This window comes from Barbus barbus (assembly GCF_936440315.1).
Source record: "Barbus barbus genome assembly, chromosome: 32".
Classification (NCBI taxonomy): Eukaryota; Metazoa; Chordata; class Actinopteri; order Cypriniformes; family Cyprinidae; genus Barbus; species Barbus barbus.
The window spans coordinates 16,567,057-16,580,603 of record NC_136760.1 but is presented as its reverse complement, the minus strand read 5'-3'; the positions used below and the strand labels follow the sequence as shown (position 1 = coordinate 16,580,603).

At 40.6% G+C, this 13,547-nt stretch overlaps 1 protein-coding gene across 24 annotated transcripts in view; it reads right to left on the bottom strand.

The window, feature by feature from the left end:
- LOC306852442 (neurexin-1a) overlaps positions 1-13,547 on the bottom strand; it is a 177,408-nt gene that overhangs the window by 46,306 nt on the left and 117,555 nt on the right. For 2 of the 24 annotated variants that reach the window (XM_079389269.1, XM_079389270.1), the window contains exon 1: positions 7,247-7,768. The exons of the other annotated variants lie outside the window; for them this stretch is intronic. In XM_079389269.1, coding sequence (XP_079245395.1) covers positions 7,247-7,457 — 211 coding nt within the window. In that variant the 5' untranslated portion in view covers positions 7,458-7,768. Of the gene's footprint in view, positions 1-7,246; positions 7,769-13,547 lie in introns of those variants that run through there. 24 annotated transcript variants of the gene reach the window in all.

The window sequence follows — 13,547 nt, the reverse complement described above, 5'->3', positions numbered from 1 at the left end:
GCTCTTATCCCAACTACTTGGGAGCTTCTCCAAGACACCATCTTTTCTTTTCTTTCTTTCTTTTCTTATCTCCCTCAGTCTGACTTTTCACTCCCATCCCTGATGTGGTTAAGGAGCTTGCTGCCCTCTCTCTAACGGGGTTAAACCTCTTCTCTGAAGTCTATTTTCTGATGCTGTTAAATGAGGCAGGCTCTTTGTGCAAGCCAGACCATTAGCCCCTTAAATATGTTCCATCATCTCGGCTGGGTGGGCAGCTGGGTCTGGGTTTTAAAGAAGACCCTCGCTACCTAACAACCGTGCGGGTCTTTCCACTCCAGCGCCCTTCTAAGGTCAATCAACAGGAACAAGCAAAGGAGAGAAGGCTGACTACCGCCCCATAGAAGAGCTGTGTGTGAATGCTTGGGAGAGCTGTTCTAATGAGATAGATATTACCTGGCCCTCTGGAATCCCATCATAGCCGTAATCTCCTTTATGTGCTGGTGAAATTAAATTATGCACCAGCTTCTTCTTCTGCCAGGGTCTCAGAGGCTCCATATGGATCCCTCTCCACTTTTATACACAAGCTAAAAGACTTTTGCTTAAAGGAATAGTTCACCCAAAACAGAACAGTCTGTCACCATTTATTAGCCCTCCTGCTGTTGGCATACAGGTTTGAAAAACATGAGGGTGATTAAATAATGGCAGAATTTTAATTTTTCTATGAATTATACCTTTAAGACTCTTTATTTACATAAGGCTGTAAACATTCCTGTGAATGCTTAATCATTTATTGACCCTCATGTTGGTAGCATACAGATTTGGGTGATTAAATTAAGACAGAATTTTCATTTTTGGATGAACGATGCCTTTGAAGACCAAGGAGTGTAATGATAAAGATATACTTTTAAAAATCTTTCAAAATTGTAATAAATAGCAGAGTCCACATCACAACTACAATGGCACAAAGGAACGATATTCATTTTGATAATCATTTTGAGAATGACTGACGAATGATAAAAAAAACCCTCGAGCATTTAAAGAGCTTGAGCATTTAAAGTGTCAGACAACATAACGCCAGCAATGAAAAATGTTATTTTGAGTTGGTGCGGACACTAACATAGTTATCTTTGTAATTATCATTCTTAGTGTGAACGGGCCTTAAAACTCTTTATCTGCACAAAAGTTCCCATCAATGTAGCCTATTAGTTAGCATATGTGCTCTGACACATTGAGACATAATGAGACATCCCCTCGCCCTCTCTTCAAGCTAAAATTTAATGCATAAAAAAGTTATGAGCATGGAACAATTCATATTTTATCATCTGATTTCTTGGATCCATGTTTAAATGCAAAATCAATGACATCCAATACAGTCATTGTCTTGGGGGTTTATATGCAGCAAATCATACTGCTGAAAACACAATATTTATAAGCTGCGCTGAGCTGACTTTCCATCAATAAACGTTTCAGAAACACAAAACATTGTGCTCGTGTCTTGGAATGGGGAATGAATTGAGCTCCCATTCTATTCTGCTTCATGTCCCTAGATACCTCTTTCCTTAGAACAGACGCATTGTGAAGGCCCTGGCAGTTTGGTCTAAAATTACGGTGCATTGTGTTGGGTTGCCCACCTCCTACTTGCATGCTAGAATGAGGAACATCAGTCAAACTCTGCAGGGTTGGAGTCATTCACCCGGTAGGCAAACACACACACACAAGTGCGTGCATACACACACACACTACACTACAGCTCTGCACATCAAGTGTGTACACGTAAGTACACACATACACACGCAAACACACATGCACCCCACTGGTATGAAAATGCTGTCAAAATAAACAGAAGGCAAAGTGAAGACCCCACATAGAGAAGTATACAAAAATCTAAAAGTAACATTTCAAACCACCAAAATTGAAATGACGTGCTGTACTGTAACCTTCACAAGTCTCAAGAGTATTGGCAAGTGACTTAAAGATGTTTCAAACTATATTGTTAAAAATAAGTACAGTGGGGTCCAACAGTCTGAGACTACTCTTAAATATGACTTTTTTTATTTTTTTTGTAATGTTAAAAAATATATATTTTTTCAGCATAACAATTTGAATGAGATGAATTGAACAATTTACATTAAATTTCAAAATGTCTTAGTATGCAATGTGTCCCCTGCAGCTATAAATATAATTCATTTATTAAATTTTTTTCAAATTGTACATTTTTATGTTTCCTACCAGGTTAAAATAAAAAGGTTCTGGACCGCGCTGGACGTTTTACAGGTATGTGGTGTATTATTTTCTGTGTGTTTTGCTAGCTTATCCACCTGGCAGGTTATCGACAGAAAATAGTTTTTTGTTCCATTATGCTGAGAAGAATAGGTGTGTGTGTGAGGGCGAGAGTGAGTGTGTTGATGGTTTTTTATGTGAAGCAATTATAATGTTTACGTGAAATATGAGTCTGTGACATTGTATTTGTTTATTAAACATTCAGTGCGAGCTGTGCCGCAACTACAAAACTGAGGCTTCTGCAATAATAAACAGGCAATTAAAAAGTGAATTACTGCAGCTCCAATTACCAGACTGACACCACAGCGCTCCACACCAACTGGGTAATTACAGGCAACAGCTCGAGCGGAACACTGGCCAACCTAAGAGCGTGCGGATGTGTAGATGGATGTGTGTATCTTTGCATATGTGTGTGTTTGATGCTAGTACACTGGCCGTTATCTTCAGCAGAAAAAGCCAGAGAGAAACGTTCATAAATTTGCCTGCGTTTTCTCCCTTCCTTCCTCCAGGAATCAACTTAAGGTGCAGGTTTCAAAACGAGACGTCATGTTTATGACGGGTCTAGCGCAACGCATGGTTTTATTGTCTGCTCGTGAATGAATTCTCCGGCTGACTGACAGCGACTCAGTCTCCGGTTGGGAGAGTTTAGGCTCTATGGTGGGTGGGTGGCAGCCTGGGGACGCAGTAGAGAGTCTACACGGACAGCTCTAATACTGTTCAGTTCCTGCACGCATCATAGGTTTGATTTTTACATGCATCATTGGCACTGTCAAAACATTTTCCTTTCCTTTCTTTAATACTCTCTTTAGTTTTTATTGTCACACCTGAGGGGGCTGAATGAATCAGAACTAATAAAACAATAAAACCCACTGTGAAACGTAAAGTCTTCTGATTTATTTCATGTTTAGTGCAACGTAATTCAAGGACAATAGCCTGGCACAAACTGAATTTTCTACAACTCTGGATAGCAGTGCGTTATACAGCATTTTACGGCAGTACAATTTACCTTTCAGGATACTCGCCGCGCCAGACTCTTATGCTGCTTCACAGACCCAGTCAATACAATGAGCCATGGCTGGAGAAAAACCAGCGGTTCATATGTGAAAAGAGACCACTGAAGAGTGAAAAAGGCAGGGAGCACTGGGGGTTTGTGGTCGTGGTACAGCTCTGGTATTTCTCCTGCTGACCTTTCCAGGGCCAATTAGGGTAGAGCTGGGAATGAGTGGTCAGTGCTGTGCTGGCTGAAAGCCTGTCTGCTGTGGCACTTTAGTGGATGTTGTTTTGATTTGCTTTGTGTTTTTATAACGAGCTTTCGGCTCCTGAGCTCCTCCAGGGGGTTTAGGAGACGATGAGGCTTAGGCTGGGGGTGTGTGAGCGTGTAAATGATCCTTTGAGCGTATATGTATGTGTTGATCTTTGTGTATGATTTGCATTTTGTATTTGCTGGAATAACAGCAGAGAAAACTGTGAAAAAAATTAAAGATGGGATGACAGAATAAGAGAGAAATAACAGTAAGGAAGGAGTATTTAGGAATAAGTAAAGAAATTAAGATTAATTTAAGTTGTAATTAATTTAAATTAAGATAAAAAAGGCAAAAAAAGAAAGTTAAAAAGGAAGGAAGGAAAGAAAGATGGACAAATGACAGTAAAGAATTTAAGTAGAGAAAGAAAAAAGGAGGAGAAGAAAGAAGAAATTGGGGGAGTATAGAAAGAAAGAAAGAAAGAAAGATATTACAGATGAAGAAATGAAAGGAATGAATGAAGCAGAGAAGGAGGAAAAGGGAGGGGGAAAGAAAAAGCAATCAGGGAAGATTAAAGAAATGAAAGAAAAGGAGGTAGAGGAAAAGAAAAAAGGGCAGGAATGAAGGAAGAGAGGAGGGAGAGGAAAGAAAAGTGTGAATTGAAAATGGGAAAAGAACAAAAGGAAAGAAAGAAAGAAAGAAAGAAAGAAAGAAAGAAAGAAAGAAAGAAAGAAAACAAATAAAGGGAACAAGTGAAGAAATGAAGAGGCAGAAAAATGTGGAAAAGGGTAATGAGGAGAGAAAAAAGGGGGAGGAATGAAAGAAGGAAAAATGAGGAAAGAAAGAGTGGAGAGAAGGAAGGAGGAAGGGAGGAATGGAGAAGGAAAAAAGGGAGAAAGCCAATTAGGAGGAGATAAAGAAAGAAGGAAGGAAGGAATGAACAAATGACAGAAGGAAGGGAGGAAAAAATGGAGGAATAAAAGAAAGTTCTGTCGACTTTGAGCGATGAATTCACAAATAACTCTTTTATTAGATGGAAGCATGTGTAATAATCTCTGCAGGTGTGTGTGTGTGTGTGTCAGTACGTCCAGTCTAAGCCTCCCTGAGCCCCATGTGTGAGCTACAGTGACATAATGAGAAATCTCTCTAGAGGTTTGGCTTGACTGGGTTTAGATTACACACCACAGCTATTGTTCCTTCTATCTCTCCCTCACTTTCTGCAGATTCTCTTGGGAGAGTGTATAGCATTTAAAGAATCAATCACTTCCATACTATCAAGGGGATATGTCTTTCTCATATAAACTCGCACACACATACACAATGCACCCACTATAGAGTGCAGCCTGCAGCCCTGTACAGTCACTCACTGTCTCACTGTGTTTGCTTGTGGAGATGCTGTATCGTTCCCAGTGGAATATCACTGTCAAGTGCATGTAGTCTTTGACCATTCTGCTCATCCCTTTGCCTCTTTTAATTCTCTCTCCCTCTTAGTCAGGACAGCCTACGCTTCCAATTCTCAGCTTCTCGGAGTATCATATTTAACCGGGCACATCACCATTCACCAGCAAATCCATGCTACCCTCTCATTACAGCAATTTGGGCCTCTCAAACTATAGCTCTGACATAAAAGAGAGCAAAAAAGACTGAGAGATAGATTGCTCAACCACATGAGCTCACTTACTCCAACTTACTCAGATTTGCAGTGATGGAGAAGAGAGGCAGCACACTAAAACAGCTCACATAGTCATTAATAGCCTTTGGAAACATATGCAAACACACACAAACACGTTTTTTTAAAGAACGAGGGGGAGTAATGTTAATCCTACACTGTTCGATTTTACACTGCAAGTTACATAGGATCCATTTTTCTGTAGGTGTGAGAGAACGCAGCGTCCTTCTACTGTATAACTTCATCTAAATGTAGCCTCTTGTTATATTTGTCAGTGAAACTGTGGAGGAAAGGGGAGATAAAAGTGCAAGACTGCAGCAAAATGAGAGGGGGAAAAGGAAAAAAGGGGATGGGTTTGACTTTAAAAATACTGTATTGGAGCCCAGGGTAACTTCTGATGATTTGCCTCACTTTCTGCTTTCATTTTTTTTAGTTCTCATCCAATCATTTCAGTGGGAGAGAGAGCACATTTACTGATGCACACAGACAAGGGTGCACGCACACTCTTTTCTGCACTCCACATAACCTACTGTTAATGGTTTTTAAATGGTAATTTTGCTGCAACAACAGAACTCGTGCTGTTCTCAAACTCCTCGTCGTGGCATACTAAAACAGTGCTGGAAGCAGGTAGGGCTGGACAGATTTGCAGTTCGGCTGAGAAGGTGTCCGCTGGTGCTGTAAATAGCGTAGCAGACACATAGCTGGAAGCAACTTCGGTTTTAGTTTATTATTATTATCAGAGCTCGTGAATTATGCTCAGCTGCGAACAATTTCACTGAATATTCTCAGGCAAAAGAGGTCCGAAGGTTTGAGATGTTTAGATTAGCTTGGCCGGGAGGGGGGCGGAGGCAGAAGCAATGGACCCTGATGCGCTGCCTCGCCGCCTGGGGGGACGCATGCGAGCAGTGGGGCTCTGTGATCTCAGCACACCCTGCCATTAGAGATGCCAGCTGTGTCACACACACAAACACACACAAACGGAAAAGAAGAATATGACAAAGACAGAAGGAAAGAGTGATAGGGAGAAAGGCAAGGAGGTAGAGAAGAAAAACTAAGAGCCTTTCAGAAAGGATGATAAATGACTCGTCTCACTTCACAAGCTTCCGTTCTCTTCCTCCTGCCTCTATTCAATATTGTTTTTTTTTTTGTTTTTTTTAATCAAAGCATAATCGGTGAGGATAATGCTGAGAGGCAGCCAGGTCTCGTTATATAAGTGCAGTGGATCACATACTGACAGCTCAAGCCCCTCTGCACACACAGCGTGGAAATCGCCCTGATAGTTTTAAACAGCCAGCCGCAACGAGACATTACAACACTGGGGGTAAAAAATCTGGTGCAATAAAGCAGAAGGTGTTCAATTTATACTGTATACTCAGGAGTGGTGGCCGGTGGGATTTAACGGCAATGTAGGAGTAATAGAGTTTCAACGGAGGTGGGGGGGTGCACCAGTGTGGAAATCTCAGGATGGCCCTGGGGTCTAACAGTCGCATAAAAGCCTGTCCACTGTCCCTTCTAGACCTAATACATTCAATTTGGCTGGTTCGCTGCATTAAATCCGTGCACACACACAACATGATATGGTGACCACGATGCAATTTGAATATAATTTCATCATGTCAAAGGTCAGCTCGAGTCAGCGTGCACAGATGTGGCCTTTCGAACCGGAGAGGTTAAGGATGTTGCCCCAGTGCTTATATAAACACAGCCCCCTCGATGGCCCCTAGAAATAACACAAAGACGCATGCATTCAAGCATAGTCAGCGTAACGGGAGGCTGAATCGCTGGTCGCTAAGTGATCGTGGTTCAGCCAACATTATGCTCTCAACATTTGTACTCTGCATAATGCATCTGCATAATGTTCACAAACACCTCTTAAAGATCGCATTTGCATCCTGACCACATAATTGCAAAAGTACACTCATATAGACCTCGGCCAATTACCATGAGATTACAAGAGCATGATATCGTTTCTTATGCTAAAATCTCGGCACACAGACAACAAATGCTCTAGGAACGAAAGGTTACAGAATGGCAAAGCGGTGAGAGGGTGAATGTGGCAGTCGAATAAGCTACGCACCATGTCCTGCCCGCAGGGGGGCGTGGGATCTGGCGGCAGGCACGAGGTGATGAGGCATATGTTGAGGGACGTACAGCTCCCCAGGCCCCTCTGCCAGAGCCAGGGCTGACCCCAAAGTCAGCGGTGGTATCCAGAGAGCCAGGTGCAGGCTGATGCGGAGCAGGATGGAAGCAAGACCACCAGGAGCCCCGCAGGGCCACAGACGCAGCATGCTACCGGAGTGCAAGGACTTTAAAGAGGGGTGTCCTTAGACCACCTGGCAACCCATGTCCCGCTCAAGCCTCGGATCCTGACCATGCAACAGCCCAATCACTGATGGAGAGGCAGAACAACAGCACGTGCCGAATCCACATGGAGATGGAACTTCCACAGAGTTCTCCCGGAAAAAAGAGCACGAATGAAGTAAACTTCAGAAGGATAATGATCCTGGATTAAATTCCTCTCTTCATGGCATTTAAAAATACAAAATCCTCCACAAAGAAACCACGGAATCCGATCCAGTACTCCAGTAAGGTAGGCGTAGTGGTGTATTGGAGAAGAGGGAGAAAAGAGTGAGCAGCCTTTGTTACAGACCTCCCAGCAGTCCTGGACTTTTCCTATCACCTGAATCCCAGCTGTATCCCATGAAGACAAGGCTGCATCCCTCGTTATCCCCGTTGAGAGAATAGGAGAGGAGCAGGGAGACTACTAGAAGCGATGGCACACACAAGACGAGATCGCCGCTGCAGCATTTAACTCAATACAGAGTGCCTCTCCCCCTCCCCAAACGACAAACACACTCTCTCTCACACACACACACCACACAAGAGCTGCTGCTGCTGCTTCTGCTACTGCCTGGCTGGCTGAGACCGCACTGACTCTCAGAGGAAATATTAGCAGACACACCAAAGGAGGACAGGAAGAGATAACCAAGAAAGGGCAAGAGTGGTCAAGTGCTCCTCATGTGAAAAAGGTGCTCAGAGTTTCTGTAAATGTCAGCGTTAAGAAAGTCCTTCCTCTTCTCTCACTCCTTACAGCATCTCTGAAGCGGAAGCGTTCCTAAGCAGCATGCTTAGAGGAAAAGACCCTCTGAATGAAGAGAAGGGGAAACAGAGAACGGTGAAGCTTGGCTGAGTTTTCCTCCCCCTCTTTTCCTCTCTCCCTCCCCCTTGATCATCAGGGAGGCGCGTGCAGCTGTGGAAAGGGGGGTCTCGTGTCTCGTCCTCCTAATCGTTCGTTCTCTCTTCCTGTCTTCGTTTCTCCTTGACAGAGGGGTGGCTCGAGAACAGTCCAGCTGGAATTCAGAGAGTGTGGGCTCTCTCTCCCTTCACAAACTAGTCAAACCTTGATATACTCCTCCCTCTTTGGCCATTGTGTAGCTGAATGAGTTCTCTCACCGGAAGGAGTCATTGGGTACACTTCAGCACCATGGACAGCGCCTGACTTGATTCAATAGCGGTCTTTCTTACTTGCGAGATTCAACAATAGCTTAAAGGCTTCAAGCAAGGCTTAAGATGCAATTGTAAATCTGCAACGTGTTTGACATTTTGTTTGCAGATTTTGCAATGAAACTGATTAATTTTACAGTTTATGGAAATGAGGTCAAGTCATGCAACCCAAACATGTTGCCATCTGCCTAATTTGTACCAAGTGACATGTATGATAAGTCAAAATACTGCTTAGATGGATGCCAAGGTTTTGACGTCAACAACAAAAAGACACAGGAAATATTTTCTTAAAGGGACAGTTCACCCAAAAATATAAATTTGGTCACCATTTACTCACTCTCCAATTTTGTACGACTTTATTTCTTCTGTGGAACACAAAAGAAGATATTTTTAAAATGTTCAACCACTTTTGTTTATACAATGAAAGTCTGTGGAGAACAAAACAATGTTGAGCCCCACTTCCTTCATTCCACAGAAGAAAGTAAGTAAATGTTTATAATGACTTCTTGACTTTATTGACTTTGCATGATTCTATGGTTAGCATTTAGCATTGTATTTTTTACCCTGCTGTCCAAGACTGGTCATAACCCCCCAGTTGAGAACCAAAATCCCAATCTAGTCTACTAGAAAGTAGAATAGGGTGTGTAAATGAGCAGTTTAAAAGTGTAATCAGTCAAAACCCCAAATCTAGTGTATCTCTGATTTGTTTTGTCACTGACAAATGAAGCAAAAATGAACACTTTAAATTAATATGGTGTAAGATTCACCTAATGTGCACCCCATGTTGTGGGTGTGTTTGCTTGTTGGTTCAAGGAGGAAGTCTGCAGGTGTGCTTCTCCACAGAGACTCCAGTTGAAGTGTGAAGAAAGATGCACCAAAAGTGACACTGGTGTCATCTAATCTCACACAAGGAGATCGTTGCTTCTCCCTCCTCTCAGCTTTGAGCATCGTTAGCACAGAATAATTAAAGTTGACAAAGCCGGGTGATCAGAGTTGCCTCGCCAGGGGCTCCAAGACAGACTGCAAGCAGGAGCTGAAACTACTTTATTTGGAAAACAATTTTATCACTGTGACTTTAGCAATACCCAGTGTTGTACGTAATGAAACATCATATCACAACTCCAGAGGTTCATGAAACAATTTGGGAACCAGTCTGCTGCATTTATAGCAAGCTAATTGTTCCCTGCGATATTAAAAGAATGCGAGAACCCAGCCTGTGAAATGAGCATGTGCTTCATTTTCTGTTTACAAGGCTGCCACCTAATGGTGAACACTGGGTGTCGCTTTGAGCAGCGGACCCTCTCCATTCTCTGGCAGTCACATGTTTGAGCCAATCCATTTCTTTTTTCAGCTGACCTCAAAAGCAGATTCAAAGGAAGTAGAGCATGTTTAAATACTAGTGCTTTCATTCTGTGGAGGAAAAAAGGTTTCAAGTATTTTAAACAGTAGGGGAGAATAAGTGGAAAAGTCTGTTTTTCCTTCCTTCCACTCATTTCGCTCCACCTTTTGTGCCCAATTTTTACAGTGTTCTGTTGTTCTGCCATCCTTTTTTATAAAGAAAGGAGGAATGATTCATGCAGTGAAAAGAGAAGAAATAAATAATGAACCCTAAATTCATTTTCCTTCTCCCTATCTATCCATTTACTATAGGAAGCATTAATCAACTCCCCCCACGCATGATGCTCCAGTAATCGGTGGGATGTTGTTTATTAAGAAACAAGATCGCCGATAAGCAACAAGCTAATTAAAAATGAAGCAAATCTTTAAATACATATTGTTCGGTTAGAGAGCAGATGGGTGCGTTGCCGTCATGAATGGCGCGATTCCTCGGATTTAATATCACATTTCTCACATGAGAATCAGGTTCTCTCTTCACGTTTTTCTCTATAACGGTGGTCATTTTTTAATCACGTAATTCTTTCGTCTCTTATCTACGCTCTGCCTCTTTAACAGTATTTAGACCGAGCAAATCAGCTTTGCATTCATTGGAGAACCCCGGCTCTGCCATTTCTCCTTGCTAGTTTTTTTAAGGTGCTCTTTGATAACCAGCTCAAACCAAATGGCTCATGTTGATCGTAGCCATTTAGATCTGAAGTGTGCTTGAGTCCATGCTTGATGAGCCTAATGGACAAATGCACCCAACCTGCATTCAGAATTAACTTTTGCCAAAAATTATGATAATTCTGAAAATTAGATTTAGTTTTTTTTTTTTTTTTTTTTTTTTGCATAGAAAAAGAAATTGAGAAAATGTACCAGTCTCCTACAGGCCATGAATCCATATTTTTTTTCAGTATTTTTATTAAAATATGAATATAAATAATGAAGCATTACATTCATGCTTGTCAGCATTAAAATTTGATATTTAGTTTTTTTTCCTTACATAAAAATGGAAATTGAGAAAATCCACCAGCATAATATTTCCTACAGACCATGAAACAGACCATTTTCTTTCTGTATTTTAATTAAACATTTAATATGAATACGTAAACATATATTTGTCATTATGAAAATAACATTTTTTTTGTTTGTTTTTTTACTTGCACAAATAGAAATTGGGAAAATGTATAACCTACTATTTCCTACGGTCCATAAAATTATATTATTTTCTATGTTTTTAAATAAACATTTAAAATTAATACGTAAACATATATTTGTCATTATGAAAGTTAGTTTTAGTTCTTTTTTTTTCCTTGCACAAAAATATAAATTGAGAATATTTACCAGCCTACAGTTTCCTACAGGCCATGAAACCATATTTGTTTTTCTGTGTTTTTACTCAAATATAAATATGAATAATGAAGCTTAACAATATTCATGCATTTGTCATCATGAAAATTTGATTATTTAGCTTGTTTTTTCTTACATAAAAATAGAAATGGAAAAAATGTATCAGCCTAATATTTCCTACAGGCAATGAAAGCATATTTGTTTTTATTAGACTGTATTTTTTTATTAAAATATAAATATGAATAATGAATCAGAACAATAATTATGCATTTGTCATCATGAAAATTAGATTATTTAGGTAAATATTGAATATGTTCCCTGTTAGTGGTGAGTAACTCGCATTTAGTGTATTAAGAATATTTACTCGCATTTAGTGTGTGGCAATTCTTGATCCGGCACCCACCCCGCCGGGATCTGTGCATTGATCAGTGCACACACGTGTATGTGTTAGTGAAAGCTTGTTTCAGAGATGGAGAATTGATGCTGAGTATAGGTCTGTATTATGTGTAGTGTAGAGGAATGATGTGGTCATGCATGTCTGCGGCTGAGTCTCAAACCCAGGCTTTACTCTCTGCCACTATGCTCAAACAAAGCCTCTTTCTCTTTGCACTGCCTTCACGGCCTGATGATCACTGGGCTTCTACACATCTAAATGAGCCTTTGTGTGTGTGCGCATGAGCATATGACCGTGCAGGAACATTAATATTGTGGCACATATCATTCTGTCTGTTCCTTGCTCAAATAAGTGCCCAGTAAAAGATGGATTCAGTCTGTAATCATTAACTTACATATAATAATGAAGGTGAGATCCACCAATTTATTCATTCATCGATCTGAATCACTGTAGATATGAGGGGGGAAAAGGAGTAAGCTAAAAGAAATGTGTTTTTCTTTATAATTCTAATTAGGTAGCAAAAGGGATCCTATCGTCCTCTGCCATTCTCATCTCTAAAAACACACTGAATAGATTCCAGCAAGGTGTGGGGATGCGGATGATGTAATGCAAGCCGTCTATGTGGTTTCTTCCTCCTGAACAAAGGCGGGCTCTTATCAGTTTGGCAAACCTGCAGAATGGATTAGCTGTGCACGGCTTGAGCCTGTAATAGATCTTCTCCGTAAACCATCTCAAGGACTTTCACTCTGCTTCGGATTCCTGGCACTCAGCACTTTCACAGGCTACAAGCACTAGGGGTTTTTACACCAAATTCAGTCAATGTTCTTCTTGGGGTACAGCTCAATATTACAAACCCATTCAGAAATTGCCACACACGCTTATGCGATGTCTCCCTCTGCATAGAATTTATATCTATGAGAAACAGTCCACTAAATTTTTTTTTTTTACTCATTGCAGCATATTGTGATATACATCATGGTGCAGATCCCTAGCTGTGCAGTGTCCAACCCCCTCTAGTGGTGTAGCAGAAGACTGCACATTTTTAGAAGTATGCAGTAAGAACAATATAACTGGGTTCAGAATGGAATACTAATTTAACCCAGTATAGACTGTAATATTATGAATACTATGGTTGATATGATTTTTCCCGTATACATTAAACAGGATGACTTAGTATGTATACTAGCCACAATGACCACAAATTGACATTATTTGTGACCCTGGACCACAAAACCAGTCTTAAGCCGCTGGGGTATGTTTGTAGCAATAGCAAAAAATTCACAGAATGAGTCAAAATTATTGATTTTTCTTTTATGACAAATTTTAAAGGTGATTTTCTCAATATTTTGATTTTTTTTGCACCCTCAGATTCCAGATTTTCAAATAGTTGTATCTCAGCCAAATATTCTATCATAACAAACAATACATCAATGGAAAGCTTATTTATTCAGCTTTCAGATGATGTATACATCACAATTTCAAAAAATTGAGCCTTATGACTTGTTTTGTGGTCCAGGGTCACATATATGAAAATGCACAATTATAAAACGATAGACTAGACTTCTCTCTCTGAATCAAACAGGTCATGTGACAACAATGTAGCATACTATTTTTAAATATTTGTTTTTCACAATGCATACACACGCTGTTTCACATGCTATTTTTAAAAATAGTGGGAGCCTGTGGTGTATTCTGTGCAGTATGCAGTACACAGCATGCTAGTATTCTGTTCTGAAAACAGCTACTTTCTAAG